The 22,269-nt window shown below is 44.4% G+C and overlaps 1 protein-coding gene across 1 annotated transcript in view; it reads left to right on the top strand.

The window, feature by feature from the left end:
- The window catches only part of POLA2 (DNA polymerase alpha 2, accessory subunit), a 633,383-nt gene that overhangs the window by 275,153 nt on the left and 335,961 nt on the right, over positions 1-22,269 (top strand). Inside the window, exon 11 of the mRNA XM_044075741.1 lies at positions 11,109-11,233. Coding sequence (XP_043931676.1) covers positions 11,109-11,233 — 125 coding nt within the window. The remainder of the gene's footprint in view (positions 1-11,108; positions 11,234-22,269) is intronic.

Below are 22,269 nucleotides of genomic sequence, written 5' to 3' on the forward strand. Positions count from 1 at the left end.
ACAGGTTTTTGTAAAAGTTTTTTCTCGTTTATTGCTTTTTCTTTGATAACTTTATATACTCAGCTCTACCCACAGGTATCCCTTTCGTACCATTGTTGGTATTTTGAACTTTCTACCCTTGTGGTATCTTATTACCATTGTTGGTATTTCCTCTCTTTTTTACTTTCTTCATTTTCTCCACTTTTCTCATTTTTTTCCTTTGTGAAAGTGTGTACGATTATGTCTGATAAGGAGGGAACTACTGGCTTTAAACACTGCTCTTCTTGCAGGGGTAAACTTCCGAATAGCGACCTTCATTAAGAGTGTGTGTACTGTTTAGGGGTTCAGCATTTGTCGTAATTCCCCCATGTGATATTTGTGCTAGCTTCAGTCAGCGGATGCTGAAAGAACATTGGAATAAATTGATTCTGAAGGGCCTGCTTTTATTACCTTTTTCGAAGGCTATTTCTGCGACGGAGGTCTTATCCCCTCCTACTGTGGACAAGAAACCTCCTTGCTCAGACCCCTCTTCACCAGCTGGTGACAGACGTAAAAATCATAAGCACAAGGACCAAAAGTCTTCCTCGGAGCACCATACTGCCTCCTCGGTTCCGACTACATCGGTTCCGAATTCGGCTCCAGTGAAGCCTACCAAGGTCGCCTCATTGGCACCTACCCTGGCACCGATGACTACGGCGCCATCTACTACCTTGGTTCAGACCAGTTTGTCTGCCTCTGTCTCGGCACCGACATCGCCCATCTCCGCTCCAGTGGCGGTTTTGACAATAACTTCGGAGCCGTTCTTGACATCCACCCCTGTTGTGACCTCTGCTCCTAGCCCATTCTCTGCTCCAACCATTCTGTTGTTGCTGGTTTCTAAGCTGGAATCGTTGGTGCCGTTCTGTGATACACCACAGACCCGATACTCGTCATCTGTGGACCCGTTTGCCGAACAAGCCTGCAGCCCCTTTCTGGACTGACCTGATTACTCCTCAGGGGCATCGGTAAGATCCACCAGGAGCCTTTCAGAATTGGATGTGGTGTGCCTCTTTGACCAGCTGCTGACTGCCAGGGGAATTTCAAATTTGCCTAGACCCTATCCCACTCCAGGCCTTGGGTCTATTACTCCGGCGACCTCTACATACTCTCCTCTCTTGGATCCCTCGGTTCCGAGGCTCATATACCCGACGTTTTTGAGAGGATCGCCTTCCTCGGCACTGACAATGACAGAGTCTGAGGCCCCTTTGGGTGTCGGTTCTGTCAGAACCCACCTTCCCTCAATCTCATGCCTGGGGGGGGTGGAACCTCCGGTTCTGGTCTCTGTTCCGACTGTGTTGTCTGTCCCGGCTTCGGATCCGAGGGTGACTACCGCTCCAAGTTTGCTTGAGGCTCCGTCCCCGGGGGCAGACCGTGTGGAGCAGGGTGTGACCCCGGTTCCGATTTTTGTCTTCTTCGGTTTCAGGCTCCCACTCCTCTTCGGGCAGGCCTACTTTCCGGGTGATGGAGAGGGTTCTTGCTTCTAGCAATCCTCCCACATTGGTTATCTGCCAGTTCCTTCTGAGCCGCAGCTGTCAAAGGCCACCCCCCAGGACTCCAAGAGCACAAGGCCCAGGAAACCCCTGTCCAGGGTATTTCCCTTTCTGAGTTTTCTTTGGATGCTCCCACCGAAGAACCCCCTCTAAAACGGGCGTGTAAGAGGAAACACATGGAATCCCCAGAGGAGTCCCTCAAAGAAGATATGGACTACGATGATGGGGAAGGATCCCCACAGTCACCTCCTGACGATGCCTCCTTTGGAGACATCATGGAAATCTTGAAACAGAGAGGTGACTGGAAACCCTCCAATCCTTCATCGGAGGAATCCGTATTCCTGCAGGCCTTTCGCTCTCGGCCCTCTACTTCTTGGGTGACCCCCCCCCCGCTGATGAGTTGGTTAAGCTCATCGTGCAGCGGGCGTAGAAGAACCCAGACTCTGTTGAGGCCATTCCCAGGAGATCAGACAAGGTACTCTCCCCTCCAGAGGATCAACCCCATTGGTCTAGAGGCTTGCCAGTGGATGCTATGGTGGTGGCGGCAGCCACGAAAAAGGACCTTGCGAAAGAGAGTCCTGCTGTCCACCCACCATCAGAGAGTCCCGGCAGTGGACAGGTTAGGGAAGCAAGTTTTTACATCAGCAACCTTTGCAGTCAGGTCTCTCAACTTTTTGGCACATTTTACAAGGCCCCAGAGAGATCTTATCTCCAAACTCTCCGGAACCCTCGCGATCCAAGTATCGGATGGAGCACAAGATAACGTTGTTCCCAACTTGCCACCCTAGATTCAATTTCCAATTCATCCATGAGGTTGCTGTCACATGCAACCGAAGGAGCAGCTAGAGCTGCGGGTGCAGGCGTAGTCATGAGACGCCATGCCTGGATGCACATTTGTGACCTCGCGGACTCCCAAGTCTTCCTTTTTATATACCCCTATCGAACCATCAGCTCTGTTTGGTGCTAAGGTCAAGGATACATTAGCCAGGTGCGAGCCAGACGGGAAGACCTTGTCTGCCATAGGCCTACGTCTATCCAAACTTCAGCGTTCCTTTTCCAGAAATCAGAGGAGCGGGAAGATGTGGAACAAGAAGTCTCAGGGTCCTTTCCGTGACGCACGTGGTGAGGACTCCCCCAGTGGCAGAGGGGGTTCCAATAATGGAAGATGTCCCTTTCGGGGCAGAGGGGGTCCCCGGAACCAGGGCTCCAGATATTCCTTCTCAGGTAGACCAGATCAGCGCTCCTGAAGCGCTGCCCGATTGCTTTCCTCTGGAAGCAGTCGGGATGCATTTTTCTCTGCACCAAGCTGCCTGGCTGTCTATTACAAACGATCAGTGGGTGCAGAGAATCATTACCAGAGGCTACCACATTCCCCTAATATCTTATCCAAGACCTCTGAAATCCCTTCCCGATGTTCCATCCAGTCAAAGGGAGGAGGCAGCTTCTGAAATATGAAAGCTATGTCAAAAACAAGCCATCCAACAGGTCCCCCCAGATCAGTGCGGATCAGGGTTCTACTCAAGATTCTTTTTGGTGCCAAAAAAGACGGGCCTGGAGGCCCATTCTGGATCTCAGCCAACTAAACAAATCATAGTTCATACCAAGTTCCGCATGGTCATGATTCAATCCATCCTTCCCTTTCTACGGGAGGATGTGTGGATGTGCTCCTTAGATCTCCGGGATGTGTATTACCATATCGAGATGGACCAGCGCTCCAGGAGCCTCCTTCGCTTCCGGTTGGGAGCCAATCACTACCAATTCAGAGCCCTGCCTTTCGGTCTCTCAACGGCCCCCAGAGTGTTCACGAAATGCCTAGCAGTGGTAACAGCTCATCTGAGACTTCAGGGATTCCAGGTGTTTCCTGTTAATAGACAATTGGCTCCTCTCCACCCCCACCAAGCGTCTACTGGTCAGGGCACTCCGCTACACCCTGGTTCTAGTGGAGTCGCTGGGCATTACCATACACTGGGACAAATCCAACCTTCAACCCTCACAACAATTGGAATTCATAGGGACAATATTCAACACCCAGTCAAGCCTGATCTCCCTTCCTCTTCACAGGCTTCAGAGATTAAGGGCAAAAGTTCATGTGATACTCTGTCGGTGAAAGATGTCCAAGGGAAGTTCTCCAGGCCCTGGAGTCTATGGCTGCAGCCATCCCTATTGTTCCCCTAGCCAGATTGCACATGAGATTACTACAATGGCTCCTTCAGGCCCAGTGGATACCCAGTCTTCACCCTCAGAGCTCACAGATTCTCATCACCAACACTTGCAAACAAGATCTCCTCTGGTGGATGAATACAGATGAAAATCTTTGGTGTCACCCCTTCCAGGCTCCCCAGCCCAGTGCCACGGTGACCACGGATGCTTCCCTGATGGGATGGGGGGGGGGGGGGGGGCATTTCCAGGGAAAGTCAGTCCAAGACATGTGGTCCAATGTAGAGGTCAACTTGCATATCAATGTCCTGGAGTTAAGAGCGGTACTATTGGCGTTGCAAGCTTTCCATCCGCTCCTTCCATCCGGAACGATTGCTGTCCAGTCCGACAACATGTCCGTGGTCTGGTAAACAGACAGGGAGGGACCAAATCCTACTCCCTATGTCACAAAGCCATGGCAGTGAGCAATAGCTTCCAACCACTTTCTGATCGTAAAGCATATCCCGGGGAGCTCCAACGTGATTGCGGACAGGCTAAGCAGATGCATTCTCTGTCCTCACGAGTGGTCTCTCAACCTGAGTGTGGCAGCGAAAATTTTCAGCCGTTGGGGCCAGCCATGCTGCAACCTTTTCGCCTCCCCCTCAAACACAAAATGCAGCAGCTACTTTGCCAACTTTCCCCATCTCGGAGAGTCACCGAGAGACGCTTTGATTCATGATTGGCCCACGGGTTTCCTTTATGCTTATCCTCCGATTCCTCTGATCCCCTTGTTCTAAGGAAAGCTATTCGGTTGAGAAGCAAATTGATCCTCATTGCCCCGGTCTGGCCTCGTCAAGTTTGGTTTCCCTTCCTCAGACCTCATCTGCTACAAATTCCTTGGATCCTAGACACTCGCCAGGACCTCATATCTCACCCACAAGGGCTGACTTCCCCGAATCTGTCTACTCTTAAGCTGACAGCTTGGTTTCTCCACTTCCGTTAGTTGCCAGGCAGGAAACCCTCTCTTCACCTGTACGTGATATTATCTTGGACTCTCATAAACCATCCACCAGGAAACTTTACAGGGACAAATGGAAGAGATTCTCTATTTGGTCACATAATCAGAAGCTAGATCCGTTCTCTGCCCCCGTAGCCAGTATTCTTCATTACCTGGCTGAACTGTTCGACTATGGGGCATCAGCTTCCAGCATTCAAGTCCATCTAGTAGCTGTTTCCAACTTCCATAATGGTTCAGATGGAGTCCCACTTATTTCCTCTCGCCTTTGCAAGACTTTCCTCAAGGGTATTTTCCACAGCAGGCCTCCCATCAGGCAGCCGGTGGAGGCATGGAATCTCTCCTGGGTTCTGCAGTCTCTCTCTCTCTGCCCCCTTTTGAGTCTGCTGCAACATGTGATCTAAAATTCCTGTCATGGAAATCCTTATTTCTGGTGGCTGCCACCTCAGCCAGACGAATTTCCGAATTACAAGCATTGTGTATCAAGAGGCCCTTATCTGATCTTTCATAAAGACAGAGTATCACTTTGTACTAACCCATCCTTTCTCCCCAAAGTGGTTTCTGACTTTTTGATTAACCAGTCCATTGAGCTCCCTGTGTTCTTCCCAAATTATTCTAACAAGGGAGAATACTGCCTACATTCCTTGGATGTTCATAGACAATTGCGTTTCTATCTGGACAGAACTAAATCCTTTCGCAAGTCGGACCAGCTTTTTATTTCCTTTGCAGGTCCTAGAATGGGAGGTGCAGTATCAAAAGTTTCTTTGTCTAAATGGCAAAGGCATTGCATTGCCTTCTCATATTCGCTTACGGATGGATCTAAGCCTGGCCAAATCAAAGCTCACTCAACTAGGGCTATTGCAACATCGCTTGCCTTCCGTTCTAGGGCCTCCATGGATGATATTTGTTCAGCTGCCATTTGGGCTAAGCCCCATACCTTTATCAAGCATTACAAATTGGATCTGATCTCCAGGAGAAGAGCGGCCTTTGGTTCAATGGTTCTCAGGAATGTTTTTCCATAAGGGCCACCCAGGTTCTCCAAGTAGCTGGGGACTCTGTCCGATCAGTGATGAATAGGAAGAAGATTAACAACTTCAGATAAAGAAGTTATGTCTTACCGTAATGTTCCATTGGAGTTGTTGATCTTCTTCCAATCATCACACCCTCCCACCGACCCCCTCCAAAGGTTCCTGGCAGATCTTCTGGGTCTTTGTGGTGTCTTAGGGTTTCTGCGCAGAGATGGCCTCTGACTTATTTCTTCTTTTATATGTTGCATGCAAACTCGATCTGAGGTAACTGAGTAAAGGGCATTGTGGGTAGCAGCTTAGCTCGATAGTTTTTGGTGCACGCAAGCTTACTATAAGGCCGACTCGGTTCCAAGGGCTCAGAACCAAACCCATCAGTGATGACTGGAAGAAGATCAACAACTCAGATGGAACGTTATGGTAAGACATAACTTATTTTTTTTGCTACATGTTATTTCTTTAACTTTTCTTGCTACATCTTCGGTGTACTGTCCCTTACCATTGTTGGTACTGTTTTCCTCCCATAATCTCTTCTTAAAAAAAAAAAAAAAAAAAAAAAAAAAAAAAGGTTTTCTTAATCCTTTTTTTCTACATCTTCATAAAGATGTCTGAAAAAGAACATTCTTGGTTTAAAAAATGCAAAGAGTGTGGCCATTTCAGATGCGCATGATCTATGTGTATATTGTTTGGGCCCAGATCCCCTTAACATAGACTGTGCTATCTTTAAAAATTTCAACCCATAAGCGATTGCAGATTGTAAGAATAAACTGATCTTAAAAGGGTTTACTACCTACAACCTTTTCAGAAGCAATTACTGGGGCTCAACCCCCTAATGTTACTTGCAAGGATACTGCAAAAAAAAGTCCCCTAAACCGTCTGTTATTTCTACTCCGTCCTTGACAGAACCTCCAAAAAAGAAGTATAAATGGGATCCAAAGTCTTCTGTCTCGAAGCCGGCTTTCAAATCTCCTAAGACTACTTTGGGTCTGAATTCACTGGATCCAAAGCCCCTGCCAAAAAGTAGATATTTACCTACCATTGACCCGGTGCCATCTAGGGTCCCATCTCCATTTTTGGAGAGACGGCATTCAAAATCCCCTTCTCTTGCCTCATCTCATTCTTCCAGGAGTCTCACTGAAGTTGACTAGGATAGGATGATGAGGACATTTCTCATGGCGCAGATGGGTGTTCTCCCCTCTCTTACACTTTTGAGTCTGGAAGCCTTGGTCCACTGTATTCCTCCACTATAAACTCCTTCTCATATCTAACAATTCGTTTCAGAGTCCTTGAATCCGTGTTTGCCAAGACTGGCTAGATTGAATCCAAGGATAGTTGTATCCTAAGATCCTAGGGTTTCTCTGAGTGCCCCAGCTCCAAGTTCAGACCTGGAGGGCTCTTGGAGCCTTAGCGTCCCGGTCGGGTCTGAGGTGTTGTAGTTGACTCCAAAGTTTTCTTAGCCATCTCTGCCCCTCGGGACCTCAGCTTTGCACAGTTTGGCTCTGACCGGTCCAAAATCCATGGTTATTGAATCAAGTTTTGTATTTACAGAAATTACATTTAATGATTCAGTAAGCACTATTTCTGTGAGATGTTTAATATAAGTCAGGCTGTCAGTTTTTTGAAGGAGACATAGAATATAAACTTGCATTAAAAGAATGACAGCTCTTATGTTGTCAAGTTTCATTAATTCCTCAACTATTGGGTTTAGATCTGATCTTCAGATCTGATTCAGCTGTTACTATAGCTTGTGGCCATCTAAAAGCTCTCGAGCTTCTCCCTACCCACAATGCACCAACACCTAATATACTCCAGATCTTGTTTGCTGCTTTTGTGAAATAGACTTGATCATCTCAGCTCTCAAGCTATTGTTCAAAGATGTCTTTATTTACCGTTTTTTTTCCTTATTATTGCCTTTTTCTTACACATAGTGTATCCCTTTTTGCTTACTTAATATTGCTGGTATTTTGGTATAATTTAAGATCTGAAGTTGTTAATCTTCTTCCTATTCATCACTGATGGGTTTGGTTCCGAGCCCTTGGAACCGAGTCGGCCTTATACCAAGCTTGCGTGCACCAAAATCTCTCAAGCTAAGCTGCTACCCACAATGCCCTTTACTCAGTTAACTCAGACCTCGTTTGCTGCACAGCCATATAGCAACATTTCACCGAGCTGTCCAGCTAAGTGATTTATCTTACATATTTACAGGTTTTTGTACTGCGGTGGTGGTGGTGCTGCAGTAGCGTTGTCGCCTCACAGTAAGACGTTGTCCTGTTTGATTCTCAGCTAGAGCATCTTCTGTGTGGAGACATGCGTGAGGGCGTACCTTCATTGAAGGTTGTGCATCAGGGCTAGCAACTCGGCACGTAAAAAAATCCACTGCCAATCATTAGCGGACCGGAGTTTCGCTGTGGCGACCCCTAACCGGGAAAAGCCGAAAGACATAACAACAACAACATTTACAGGTTTTTGTAAAAGTTTTTTCTCGTTTATTGCTTTTTCTTTGATAACTTTATATACTCAGCTCTACCCACAGGTATCCCTTTCGTACCATTGTTGGTATTTTGAACTTTCTACCCTTGTGGTATCTTATTACCATTGTTGGTATTTCCTCTCTTTTTTACTTTCTTCATTTTCTCCACTTTTCTCACTCTTTTCCTTTGTGAAAGTGTGTACGATTATGTCTGATAAGAAGGGAACTACGGAGTTTAAACACTGCTCTTCTTGCAGTGGTAAACTTCCGAATAGCGACCTTCATGAAGAGTGTGTGTACTGTTTAGGGGTTCAGCATTTGTCGCAATACCCCCATGTGATATTTGTGCTAGCTTCAGTCAGCGGATGCTGAAAGAACATTGAAATAAATTGATTCTGAAGGGCCTGCTTTTATTGCCTTTTTCGGAGGCTATTTCTGCGACGGAGGTCTCATCCCCTCCTACTGTGGACAAGAAACATTCTTGCTCAGACCCCTCTTCACCAGCTGGTGACAGACGTAAAAATCATAAGCACAAGGACCAAAAGTCTTCCTCCGAGCACCATACTGCCTCCTCGGTTCCGACTACATCGGTTCCGAATTCGGCTCCAGTGAAGCCTACCAAGGTCGCCTCATTGGCACCTACCCTGGCACTGACGACTACGGCGCCATCTACTACCTTGGTTCAGACCAGTTTGTCTGCCTCTGTCTCGGCACCGACATCGCCCATCTCCGCGCCAGTGGCGGTTTTGACAATAACTTCGGAGCCGTTCTTGACATCCACCTCTGTTGTGACCTCTGCTCCTAGCCCATTCTCTGCTCCAACCATTCTGTTGTTGCTGGTTTCTAAGCTGGAATCGTCGGTGCCGTTCTGTGATACACCACAGGTGGATTGCCTTCAGGGCAGGAAGAGCCGATGGGGTGGAAGCATGGCTTTTCAGCTCCTCGGCTTCCTTCCCCCGGGACATTTTGCCTTTGAGGTAGTGGAGAGAGTATTCTGTGCTTCAGCTAGTTGGATGGTCTCTCTCCCTCTTTCTCCCTCCACCTCCTCAGATCTCCCTTCAGGATCTCATGTGTCTGTGCACCTTGAGCCTCGACATTCAACTCCACAGGGACACCTGTCCAGGAAACCCAGCAGGATATCACTATCTCTTCTGATACTTCTCCGGTGCATCCCACCAAAAAATACCTCTGAAGAAAAAGTGCAAAAGGAGGCACTTGGATTTCCCTCAGGAATCTATCACTGAAGATACCGATTTCGATGAACGGGAAACAACCTGTAGATCACCACCTAAAGACATCTCATTTGGAGACATTCTAGAGATTCTTAAACAAAGGGGTGCTTGGTTCTCCCACAGTTCTTCTCCAGAGGAATCTGTGTTTTTCTGGATGCATTTGGGTCTGGCTTGTCTACCCCTCCTGGGTAACACTGCCTGTTGATGAGCTCATTGATTTGATCTCTTAGCGGGCATGGAAGAAGGCTGACTCAGTTGAACCTATCCCCAAGAGATCAGACTGAATTCTGGCACCACCAGCAGGAAGGGAATTCAGGACTAAGGGAAGTACCTCTGTGGATGCCATGGTCATGGCAGCAGCCACTAATAAGGAACTTGTGCAACAAAGTTCCACTGTCCATTCCCCTAACAGGGAGTCTAGGGGCTTTGGACAGGTTTGGGAAGTGTGTCTACTCTTCAGAGACCTTTGCTCTTAGGTCATTGAATTATTTGGCATATTTTACTAGGTTGCAAAGAGATTTTTTTAAAAAACTGTCAGATTCTTTCAGGGACCACTACTGCTGAGACTCAGGCTTCTGTGGCCTCACAGTTGGTGACCCTACAGTCCATTTTAAATTTGTCCATGAGGCTTATCTCTCATGCAGATTGAGGGTACCTAAAGGGCAGCAGGTTCAAGCATTTCAATTAGGAGGTATGCCTGGATGCTCTTATGTGACTTTGCAGAGTCCTTCAAGTCCTCTTTCATCATTGCTGCCTGTGATAGAACTTCTTTCTTTACCCCCAAAATGAATGACACTCTCCAGGTGCGATAAAGATGTAAAAACGCTCTCTCTTCTATGGGAGTATGTTTTTCAACCCATCAAAGGACCTTCTCTAGGAACCAACAAAGAGGACGATATAGCATTTGAATTACATTTTGCTTTGTGCCAATTACTGGCCTCAGAGGGTGTTTTTGCTATCACAAGCACAGTTATCTGCATGACTTCCAGGCTTGAAGAACCAAAGTGTGAGGATGTGATAATGGCACATATATTCGGTACTGTTAGACTTCCTGCATCAGCAAGTTTAGAGACCTAAAACCAGCATTGATTCTTGATGGGAAAATTGCCACTACAGTAAAAAATCCACATGGGACACAGAATGCAGAAGATGTTTAAACGAGATGGTATAATTTGCTGCTATTCTCTCTGAATATTTACTACATTGTCTTTGCTTCCCCTCATTTTAGTTGCTTTGTACTTTTCACATATATGAAGGCTGGTGTGCCATTGGAATGCATTGTTTGATGCAGTGAGGGATATTGCAGTTCACACAGGGTTTCAGGAATGTCTGAAAAAGAGAAAAAGATGAGGGTAAAAAAATTGCAGCTGCTTATCTGTTGTGTTGTACCCTGACAGGCTTTATAGCCATTGTGTCCTCTTCTATCTTTATCTTTGTGCGTTTATATATATACTGATTATATTCATTGGCCTTCCAAGACCTCTCTGCTGTTCTTTATTCTGAATTATATTGTTATCCAAGTATGTAGGTTTAGTGAACTCTTCTATCCAAATGTTATAAATACACACATACATACACAAAAAAGTTATTTCATCACTTACCTATGATGAATTTTATAACTTGAAAATTATTGTTGCTTCGGACTTTCTTGCAACCTTTAAATTGTCACAGATTGTTACTATGAGATTAACAATATTTTACCATATTTTTTTTAATTTTTAGACTTAAAACAGCAAATGATATTAGTAGCATGTGGGCCTTATACAACATCTGACAGCATCACGTATGACCCTATGATGGACCTAATTGAGATAATCAAGAAGGACCAGCCTGATGTCTGTATTCTGGTAAGAGGGAACTTTTTTGTGCCTTGTGTAGAGACTCTCTGTAAAATACATTGAAGTAAGTCATAGTAGTAGTAATGGAATATGCTGGAAGTTAAATTGCTAAATAAAATTTATTGCAGGCATTCAGTCATTATTTTTATTATGCAAAAGTACAATTATTTTTCGTTGATGGACTAAACCCTGTGTACTCTTTCCAGGTACTGTCTCTGTAGCTAATTTTTTATTTATTTATTTATTTTTTTATCTCAAGAGCCTAGCTGAGACCCTAATCTGTTTCCATCTTTGTTGCATATGTTTGCAGCATGTTGTTATCAAAATGTCCTTTTGTTGGGGCACATACACCTTATTCCAGAAAAATGTGCAAGGTCATGAACCAGGCTAGGAGGACATGGGTAGTCCTGCACCCCCTAGCTATTTGCAGCTTATTTTGCACAGTCCGTATTTCAAGCTTCAGTTGCTTCATGGAAAAATTCCTTTGATGCCGTAAAATAGCAATACATATGTGTGTGTTTGTCTGCCAGATAACGGGCCAAGACCTGGGCTAACATTGTATCTGTTGCTTGACAGAATCAAGTACTGTTATCCATAATAAGCAGTGAATGAAGTTCTGAGTCTATGTATAATAGCTTATGACTTGAGTTCACTGATAGGAAACATTTCCAGCCATCTTTGGTATGCATCCTCCAAAGTTGTGAGCACACTGTTTATAAACATACCTGCAAAATCAATATGCATTCCCTTGTAACATCATTTTGGAAATTCTCATGGGTGGAATGATGCTTGTCAAGGCCTTTTCACTTCTGTCTGATATATGATACACATTCCTTACAGATGTTTTCACTAGCTTTAACCACCACATACTTTCATGCCAGGGTCCTCATTTATATGTTGTCATGGTTCAACTATGCAATCTCTCCACTAAATCTTTTCTCTGTTTAGTTCAATAAATGAGAAGAGTTCCCCCTGCAGTACAACACTTCTATACTGAAATTTCAAATCTTCTCTGTAATATACTTGTTTGTGTTTATTGTTTTTGTCTGCCTTTCTTGTTGGCTAGCAAGTAGTCAGAGGGATTTTTTGCAAGTCTTACTGTTTCTTCATCCATGCCCAATGCAGCTCGAGGAATGTAAGTGTGATGTGGTGATGCAAGAGCTTTTCCACACACTTCCAATAGTGACATTGCCCCCAGTGGCCCTTCCGCCACTTGTAAGTAGATACCTTCATCTCATCTCTGATCTTCCCTAATGATTTAGTGACAGTACATGCATCTTGGGACACATTCACCTAACCCAACCATACCGTGTCATAGGTGAGCAGGTTTAGCATTTTCACTCTCCTCCCTCCCGTCTGTTTCTCCAGTGCCTAGGCATCTAATCCAGCATGGGTCATGTGGATTGTAGTGACAGCACCATTCTTATGCACCACCAAGCTGACTGAGATATACCTTTAGGCTTTTATGTACTCTTTGAAGCCAGCATTTCATCACAAGGCTTAATACCATCAGCAGAAAGAACAGGATTGTAGTCCTCCTAGAAGATCCTCTGGGCCTAAGGCAGCTGTGGTTCTGCCATCTGGCTGAGTTAAGTCATCTTCTGCTTCCGCAACTGTGAACCCTTCTAAGCCAGGATGAAGGGGCCCTTGTGCATCCCAAAGCCAAAGAGCCTCAGACTGACAGCTTAGATTCTCTCAGCCTGCTACCCTTCACAGACCACTTTTCAGTAGAAATGCACCACATGCACCAGTAGTTAGGAAGTCTTACATATCCAGTTGGAAGGGATTTTCCTGATGGTGGTTGTGATGGGAAACATTCTCACAAAAGCCAGGGAGCCTGAAGTCTTAAATTAACTGCAGCAGAGCTGTCCTCAGAGCTTGTAGCCATTTTCCTGTATCAAAGTGCATTTTCTGTTACTGCATGTCTTCCTTGAGCCTATCCATGTACCCCTATACTATGACGAAGCTGTTCCTAAAAGTAGTGCTGCAATTGGAACCTCAAAGAAAACCTCTTTCTCCCATGAATTCTTAATTGTGTCATTCTAAAACTGTGACCCCTTTTGAGTTAAGCTCTTCAGTGGCCCTCATGTTTTAATTTTGGAAGCCTTGTTTTTGGTGGCTATTATATCAGGTAGAAGAATCTCTGAACTGCAGGCCTTAATTTGTAAGAAGCCTTATACAGTTTTCCATAGGAGGAGGATGAGATCATCATCAGTCTTTCTTTCATAACAATAGTTACCCTAGAAAAACACCTAAAACTAAACAGTTCAGCTGCGCTCTCAACTGTTCTAACTCGGGGTATTGGGAGGGTATATTACATTTGTTGGATATTTGTAGGCAAGTTAGATATCTCTGGAAAAAAGGAAGTCAGGCGGAAGGATTAGCTCTGTGTCCATTATGGTAGAAAAACAGGACAGACCAATTTCCAGTAAACTCAATGTAAGTGGTTTTAAAACTGTTTTGGCTTCTGTTTGACAGTAATGAGTAAACTCTAGGAAAGATAGTAATGGCCCACTCTACTGAGACAGCGGCCTTCTTCAAGGATGCGTCAGCTCAGGGCATTTGTGAAGGTGCCCTCTGGACTTGTTTGCAAGCATTTTCCTGTTAGTGCAACCTTGATGCTCAGTCCAGGAGCATGCCGAAGACCGTCACTGCAAGGCTCATTGTGCTGTCTCCTTCCTGTGAGAGAATCTTATCTGCTTTAGTACTCCTTTCCTTGATGACTATTAATAGTACAACAGCAAGATCTTTGAGGAATGCAGCACAGTTTTTGGGTAGCTCACCATAACAGTATATATTTGAATATGGGACTACTGCTACAGTATTTGCTTTGTTTCTCTTTTTATTTTCATTTTTTCTCTTGGTTCCTGGAAAGGGGATGTAAGTGTCACTTCACCTTATATGCATCATACATGTAAGCATGTGCATGTATGTTTATTGATTTGGCTGTCTGTCCTAATCTTGGATCCTACATGTCTAGCACAAAGTCAAAGTATGTGCAGGTTGCTTGCATATGAGTTCATTATATCATGTATCGTGTATTATGATGGAAAGATGGAATAGAAAGATCAAGCTAAACGTAAACACCCCAAATTTAAAATAACTAAAGCACACAGTGCTCCAAAACACAATATCCAACTATAAAACAAAATCAGGCAATACCACTTATTTAATGTAGCGGAGAAAGTGTTAAACTAATCAATTATGCAGGAACCCAAAATGCTTAGTAAAGTAAATAATATATCATCTCCTAATAAAATCAAATGTAAACATGTTAATAAAAAAATATGCAAAATAGCACTTTAAAAAGTCAACTCAGAATGCAGGACAAACTACTGTAAATCACACTAAAAATCAAATAAATTTGCAAATATTACAAAATAATGTAAAGTGCAGTGCTGCAATAACACTGATACCAATAAATATAAAAATAATACCAGATATTTAAACTTACCCCAGAAGCTATGCTGAAAGAGAACTAAAATGAAACTCGACATAGGGAACCTACTATTACAACACTGCTTCTGTTCAGATAACCAAAAAAGACTACTATGTTTTTACTTCTGCCATAAAAAGTCCATAAATGGAAAAATACCCCTCAACAGTACCATAAATAGATGAAATTTCTATTATGTCCCAGGTGACAAGAGTTTGACTGGTGGTTTAGACACTTCGTGGCATAGGGTGTGTAGGAAGGCTGAGGAGGCACAGCTGCTATGGGCCTGGGACAGGCACATTTTCAAGCCAGTCCTCATAGTATCCTCAGCCTAATGTGCATGTGCCAGCACACTGAGAGAGAAGTAAGACTAAACATGAAAAACCCTGGATATGCACTGCAGGATGACATTGCAGGTGATAGGCCTCTCTCCCTTCTCCTTCTATAGGTCCACAACCCCCTTCCTGATCTGCCAACAGCCCCACTGGGGGTTGGGGGTTGAGGTTATTATCAGGTGAGGAGGTACCCCTGCCTTTTTCTCTGTGGACTCACAATTCTCTCTTTGTTGCACTGGTAGCAGCATCTGGGGATATTACCAAATAGGGAGGTGGAAATACAGTGAGATCATGGTCAGGCTGGTGGTCAGCCATAGGCAGAGACATCTGCAAAAAGTGCAGGGACTGAAAAAAATGGAAATGGGAATGTAGACAGTAAATAAAATAGGTAACTGCAATATATGGGGATGTGGGATATAAAAAGATAATAGTACTGTAGAGTATGTTAACTCAGTTTTCAGCTAGTGGATAGTTCATAGGTTGGTACTAGGCTATCGGCCCAAGGGCCTATGTAAGCCTAGCCAACAAGGTTCCCTGGCTTTCACCATCCAAGAAAGTTATTTTTCTGTGCCCCTGTCGAGCAGAGCCACAGAGGTGATCCCTGGGGTGAATTCCTTATTTCCCATCCACTCATCAAGAATTTTCTTGAAGAGTGCTAATGAGGAACTCTGCTTGACATAGGTAGCTTGTTCCAGAGTATGGGAAGTCTCTGGGACAGGAATCTATCCCTCCAGCATGTTCTGTTTATTGTGGTGACAAGGTTTAAGTCCTTAGAGCGTGCATCTCAGAGGGATTGGGATTTCTTTAGGTGTAGAATGTCCAACAGCTTTGGGTTTGACATAGCTTTGTATGTTAGGCAGAGATCACCTCGGAGTAGGCAATATGCTACGGAGTAAAGCTGGAGTTTTTTGAGATGGTCAGCATAGGGCATCTGTTTGAGTGCCATAATCCTCTTTGTGAAGTACTTCTGTGGCCTTTCCAGCTGTTGCAGATGTCTTGTGAGGTACATTCCAAAAGGGGCATTGCACTCTATAATGGATCTAATGAGAGCCAAGTAGAGGGGAACAATGACCTCTTTTTTCCTGGATGAGAACCCTTTTGTGATGAGGTGTGCCACGTAGAAGGATTTCCTGACTACTGTGGCAATGTGATTATCAAAGGAGAGACTACTGTCCACCTGAGTCCCAAAGTCTCTTCTCACACCTTCGGCGTTAAGTGGACTGCCGCCTATGTGGTAATTCATGGGTACAGAGTTTTTACCAAAGGGGATGACAATGCACTTTTTGGCATTGAGCTTGAGGCCATAGCTCTGACACCAGGCATCTGTCTCAGTGAGGCCCTTCTGTAGGATGTCCACATCGTTTAGGGATTCGACTATGGCACGTAATTTGCAGTGATCTGGAAACTTGGTCAGCCAGAGGCCCTCTGTGTTAGCCTGTACTTCAGAGAAGTAGATACCAAACAGAAGAGGACCCAGGACTGAACCCCGTGGTACTCCACTTGTCACTGGTTTGAAGTCAGATTTGGAGTCTGCAACTTTTACAGTGTGGGTTCTGTCAGTGAGCCAGTTGGCAACCCATCTTGTGGCGTATGGATTTATACCCAGTCTAGTGAGGTTATCTATAATTCCAGAATGGGAGATGGTGTCGAAAGCCTTGGCGAGGTCAAGATAGGCTGTGTTATAACTGCCTTGCCCACGTCTATGGCTTTGGTGGCTGTTTCAAAGAAGTCGATCAGGTTGAGGAGGCACGATCTGCCTTTCACAAACCTGAACTGGGTGGGATCCAGAGTTTGGAGGTTACCAATGTCTTTGAGTTCCATGATGATACGTTCCATGGTCTTGCAGACCAGGCTCGTCAGACTAATAGGGTGATAGTTCCCGGAGTCTGTGGTGGGTCCCCCTTTGTGGAGTGGTATAACTGTTGCTGTCTGCCATTCAGTGGGGTACAAAGCCTGACGTGAGGCTATGATTGAGCATGGTGCTTAGGTGGGGGGCCAGTTTGTTCTGAAGTACATGTAGAACACAGCCTGGGATGTTGTCTGGTCCCATGGATGCTGTGTTTTTGGCTTTGGAGAGTGCAGTTTTTATCTGCGCAGTTGTGATTGCAGGGGCTGTGCATTCTTCCGTTATAGATACGGGCCCTTTAAGGGGTGAGAGGGAGGTAAACTTAGCACTGAGCCAGGATGTTAGCAATATCAGTTGGTTCTGTAATTTTCATGCCATTACGCTGTAACTCAGAGCAGATCTGGGTGTTGCCATTGAGATTCTTGACATAGCTATAGAATGCTTTGTGGTTGTCCTTTGAATCAGTGGCAATCTTGTTTTCATAGCTAGCTTTGGAGGATTTTATGAGAGATCTCAGCTTCTTACTGATGCTGACCAGGGAGCTCCTCCACTCATGGAATTTTACTCTTTTTGCAACAGTTTCTTCCTTCTGTTGTAGAGTTTGTTTATAGCAGGGGACCAACAGTTTGGCGTCCTTTTTTTGGATGATAGCGTCTTGGTTCTGTTGGGGATAACACGATCTATACACTCATGTAAGTGCTTATAGAGTGCATATGTGTGGGATTCAACAATCATAACTGTATTGTCCATCTGCATGGGTGTCGTGAAGTTCGCCACTTCTGTCTTAAGGAGCATGAAGTTGGCTTTGGAGACAGTTTTTACAGTGGGTTCCTTAATGGGGGGTGGGGGTGGGATGTGGACATCTATGGTGATTAGCTTATGGTCAGATCTGACCAACGAGGAGTTGACCTCAGGTGTGGAACACCAGTCACTCATGTTGGTAATGGCTAGGTCTAGGATATTGTTGCCCCTGGTGGGGGTGTGAATAAGTTGATCCAGGGCATTGGAGTTTATGAATTCTAGAAAGCATTGAGTGAAGGAGTTGGTACATGAGTAGTTATCCCAGTTAATGGTGGGGTAGTTGAAATCGCCCATTATTAGGGTGTTTGGTTGAACTGTAATATTTTGCGGTATATTAAGAAAAGAGGAGTGGGAATCCTGTGGCATGGTGAGGGATCTGTAGCAAGTTATGATTTGGATTGCAGTTTTGCCCAGAGTTAGTTGCGCTTGGATAATTTCGGATGCGTTATGTTGGGCAACTAGCCTGGAGGTGTGGATATCCTTAATGATTATGTACACACCTCCGTCTTTGGTGTTCGGTCCAGGTTAAATGGCCGAAAGGTATGGTATGAGTTTTAGCCTAGTAATGCAGGGGTGCCCTCTGGAGCTTTTAACCTGGTTTCAGTCACTGCACAGATATCAATGTGAGTGCATTTTGAGGTTTACACTTCTAGCGTTGAGTAGCATTTCCCTCGGTTTTTGCTTGCCTGTACTTGTTACGGTGGTGGGTTTGTCATTTGAACCTTGCCTAAAAAGGCACTATAGGGGCGGCAAGAGCCTTAGCCAGTATCTGGAATCCTAGGGGCGACAGGTGCAGGCCATCTCTGGCAAAGCATCGTGGCCTGTTGACCATGTCTTCCCAGGCAGACAAATACTGGATTCCCTTAGAATGACACCAGAAGCTTAGCCAATTGTTGAAATCAATCATTTTGTCCTTGTACTGCGGTATCATTCTGGGCGAAGGTAGGATGCTACTCAGGGCTAGGGTCATACCTGCCTGGACTACAAGATCAGAGAGCTCTTCCATGTCTCTTTTCATGTAGTCCAGGGAGGTATGTCTCAGGTCGTTCACACCAACATGGACATTGACAGAGTCATATTTGTACTTGTTGTGGAGTGACCTGAGTGCGTGGGTTATGTGGCAGATCCTGGCACCCGAAAGGCAGCTAACAGTAGCCTTCTCCTTGTTTAATCTGGTGAGTGGAGCATCAGTGTGCCTGACTGTAGAGTCACCTATGTTAATGTGTTTGGTATGTTGTTTTGCCTTATAGGCTGTGGTTGAGTGGCACACTGAGTCTGTGGGCTTTGTGTCATTTGGGTTGTGTTGAGGAGTGGAGGTTGCTTGCGTTTCTGCTTTGGAGGTCTCTGTTGCTTGGGCAGATTATTATTGAGAGCCTCTGCGAATGTTTTTGTGTTTTTATGTTTGGGTTTTGGTGGTGTAGGTTTAGGGGGACTATGTGATGAGTGTGGTGTGGTGCAAGTGTTTACCTTCTCCTCTTGACTGACAAGTTCAGTCTTGGTTTGAGAGAGCTTTGCCTTCAGTTTGGCTAGATAAATGCATCTCTCACAGGTTGTAGTGTTTGGTGGTAGGAGGAGAGGGTTGTCTGTGTACATGAGGCAATTGCAACATTGCCCCAAGATGCCCAGACTCATCAGGTAGACAGGAGAGAACACCAGGAGCTGTCCCTTGGACATGCCTGGATAATCACTATTTTCCACTAGACAAGTGAGGAAGGTAAGTACTAGAGTTGTTTTCCTCTAAGCAACTGAGGAAGATGAGTACAAAAAACTGTAATCCACCAGGTAATAAGAAAGGTTGAGTGCTGTAGTGATTTGTAGCTTATTTAGTGCTTACAACAGTTCTGAACCAGTGCTGAGCATAAAGAAGCAGATTCAAGTGCTAAAATTAAGAATCTGGCTAGTTCTAAGGGAAAACTTGAAGAGCAGACTTTATAATGCAGGGAATAGTTTAACCCTAGCTAAGCGGCGCTGCGCAAACCTATGCAAACCCGCACAAACACGGGTTTTTAACTCAGAAAGTTGAAAGGGATAGAAATCAGCCCCCAGTAAGGTTCATTTCAGAGCTGGAAACCACTCCAGATAGGCTGCTTTAATGCTTACCACTCTCACTGATAAGCAAAAAGACCTCCCACTACCACAACAAGGTCTGGACCACTCAGAAACACAGACTAAAGTTCTGAAACCAGCAGATCTGGGATCTGGACTTTTCTAGTATAGGAAAGGGTCGGAAACGAGCAATACAGATAGTATTTTTTGTTTACTACATCATTAGTACATCATTAACAATCTGTAACATAATCAGTATTTCTTAACTGTAGACAGATAGATATATTTATACGGGTCTACTTCACCCTGTCGAAGGCTGACAGTATCGAAGCTGATATTGTCGGCACCAAAATGTTGAAGGCGAAAGTCATTGCGCTTGTAAACAGAAATCTCCGTAAGGGGAGATTTCTGTTTACTGCAATGTTGTGCGATTTTGGAGTTGGTATATTTAAGTAGCGGGGGGGGTGCAGGGGGGCTTGCCCCACTGCATAGAGCAATTTGTGTTGTGTTTGGGTGTTTTTTTTGTGTGTGTTTGATGTTCGGGGGTTTCGACATTTTCATGTCAATTATTACGCTGTCGACAGTTTTGAGTTTTCAACAGCGTAATATAAACGCATTTATACTTATGTTCAAGTAGCGTGAATAAACTACCAAGGATTAGACAATCCAGTCAGTATAGCCTTATTTTCTACTTCCCCTGGACAACCCCACTATGTTTTTTAAACAGGTACTGCGACAGCAAACTTTTGCTGCAGGCCCATTGATTCCCATGGTGGGAAGTATGCTTAATTGCATCATAGGGATTACAGCTGTGGCAACTTCTGCATGATACTGGAGCCCTTTGTCTTCAAAACCTAGTTGCTAGAACTTGGGACACATGTTGCCTTCTGCCTCTTTTAGATGATTTGATATCTCTTGTCATTAGATGAAACATGCTGAATTAGGAATCAGTGCTATCCTTCCATATTTAAACTTACAAGGATTATTGTTGACTGTCACATCCATGAATAGGGCATTTAGTTGGATGGTGATTGCCTGTAGTAGTTTCAGGCAAGAGTTTGAGACTCTAAGGGTATAGATGGTGACCTGTAGCTAGCCATGATATGGTGAGGTGACCTTATATATGGTGACTTGTACATGGATGAGCTTGATGATGTCATCCTGTTTAACCAACTTAGAGGTATGTTTGTTGCTACTGTAGATTGAGACACCTCCACCTTTGGTCCTTCTCTGTGCTTTTCATGGTCTAAATGTATTTAATGGTATGTAGCCTTTCTGCAGCTTTAAACAAAGTCTCAGTCACTGCACAGGCATCTACATCTTCCAGAGTGAGGAGGGCTTGAAGAGTGTGGAGTTTTGGAGTCAGTGAATTCCTAACATTGAGCATAACATCTTATGGTTGCTTAGAGATTTTTTCACTATGTTGGTAGTGTGTCTTTTTGACATTTTCTAAGAAACGCTGTAAGGGGACTGGATAAAGTTTTACCCAATATCCGAAACCTGGGGGAGGGGGACAAGTGCAGCCCATCCTTGGCAAAGCAATGTGGTCTGCTGACGAAGTCCTCCCATGCTGACATATATTGGATTCCGCTGGAGGGACACTAAAAATTAAGTCAATTATTAGAGTCAATCATTTTATGTCCATACTGTGGCATCATCCTTGGTGAAGGTAGATTACTGCTTAATGCAAGCCTCTTGCCTATCTGTGACACACATTCAGAGAGACTTCTTATGTATAATGTTCCCCTTTGCTGAAATTGAACAGCCATCTTTGTAAGTCCTTATGCTAACAAAGTGTATATTAATTACACACGCTACAGTAGCAGTCTTAACACATCAGCCAAATAGAATAGGAATACAACACATAAGCTACAATCTATATGCTATACCAGTAGGAGTAGATAATGCAGAACCAGGGTGAAAGATAAGACCTGTACCTTGATAGCTTGGCAATACAGCCTATGGCTTACATTTATGACCATAACTTGAGTGAATTAACAATGAGCTATGTGTTAAAACATATAAATACTGCATGTCATGTAAACTGGAGTTAGAGCTGACAAAGCCCAAATGGGTGAAAGAGCTCATGTATTTAATATATTTTCAATAGAGAAATATCTATTTCTAAACAAGTAGTAAGTTCTTCAGTACTGTAAAGTCTCAGTTGAGCTTGTCTACAGTTTGGGGTTTTTCCTGATTTCAACGAGTCTCAGCCAGAAATTTGTTTCTCCCAAAGTACCAAGTTTTATTGTGCTATGTTTTTTTCATACGGGTGGGTTTTATCCCAAGGCTGGAAAACAATTGTACCTCACAAAGATGTAAATATGTTTTTGGGTGTGTTATTTTGTTCCATTTTTTAACGTGTTCCATACTAGTTCACATTTGGGGGTTGGTATAATGGTTAAGATGTTTACCTCACAGTCACAAGGGTCAGGGTTTGATTATCACCTGTAAAATGGAAATTGGCTATGCTTAAAATGGCCCACAAGGGCAGCTAGCCTAGAACTTACCTATGAACCTAAGATTTTGTTTCTACTGGGTTGAGTTTGGTGGGCAGTGTTGTTTTTTTTTGTATATTCAG

The sequence above is a fragment of the Protopterus annectens genome, chromosome 6.part1 (assembly GCF_019279795.1).
Source record: "Protopterus annectens isolate FY-2018-M chromosome 6.part1, PAN1.0, whole genome shotgun sequence".
Lineage (NCBI taxonomy): Eukaryota > Metazoa > Chordata > Ceratodontiformes > Protopteridae > Protopterus > Protopterus annectens.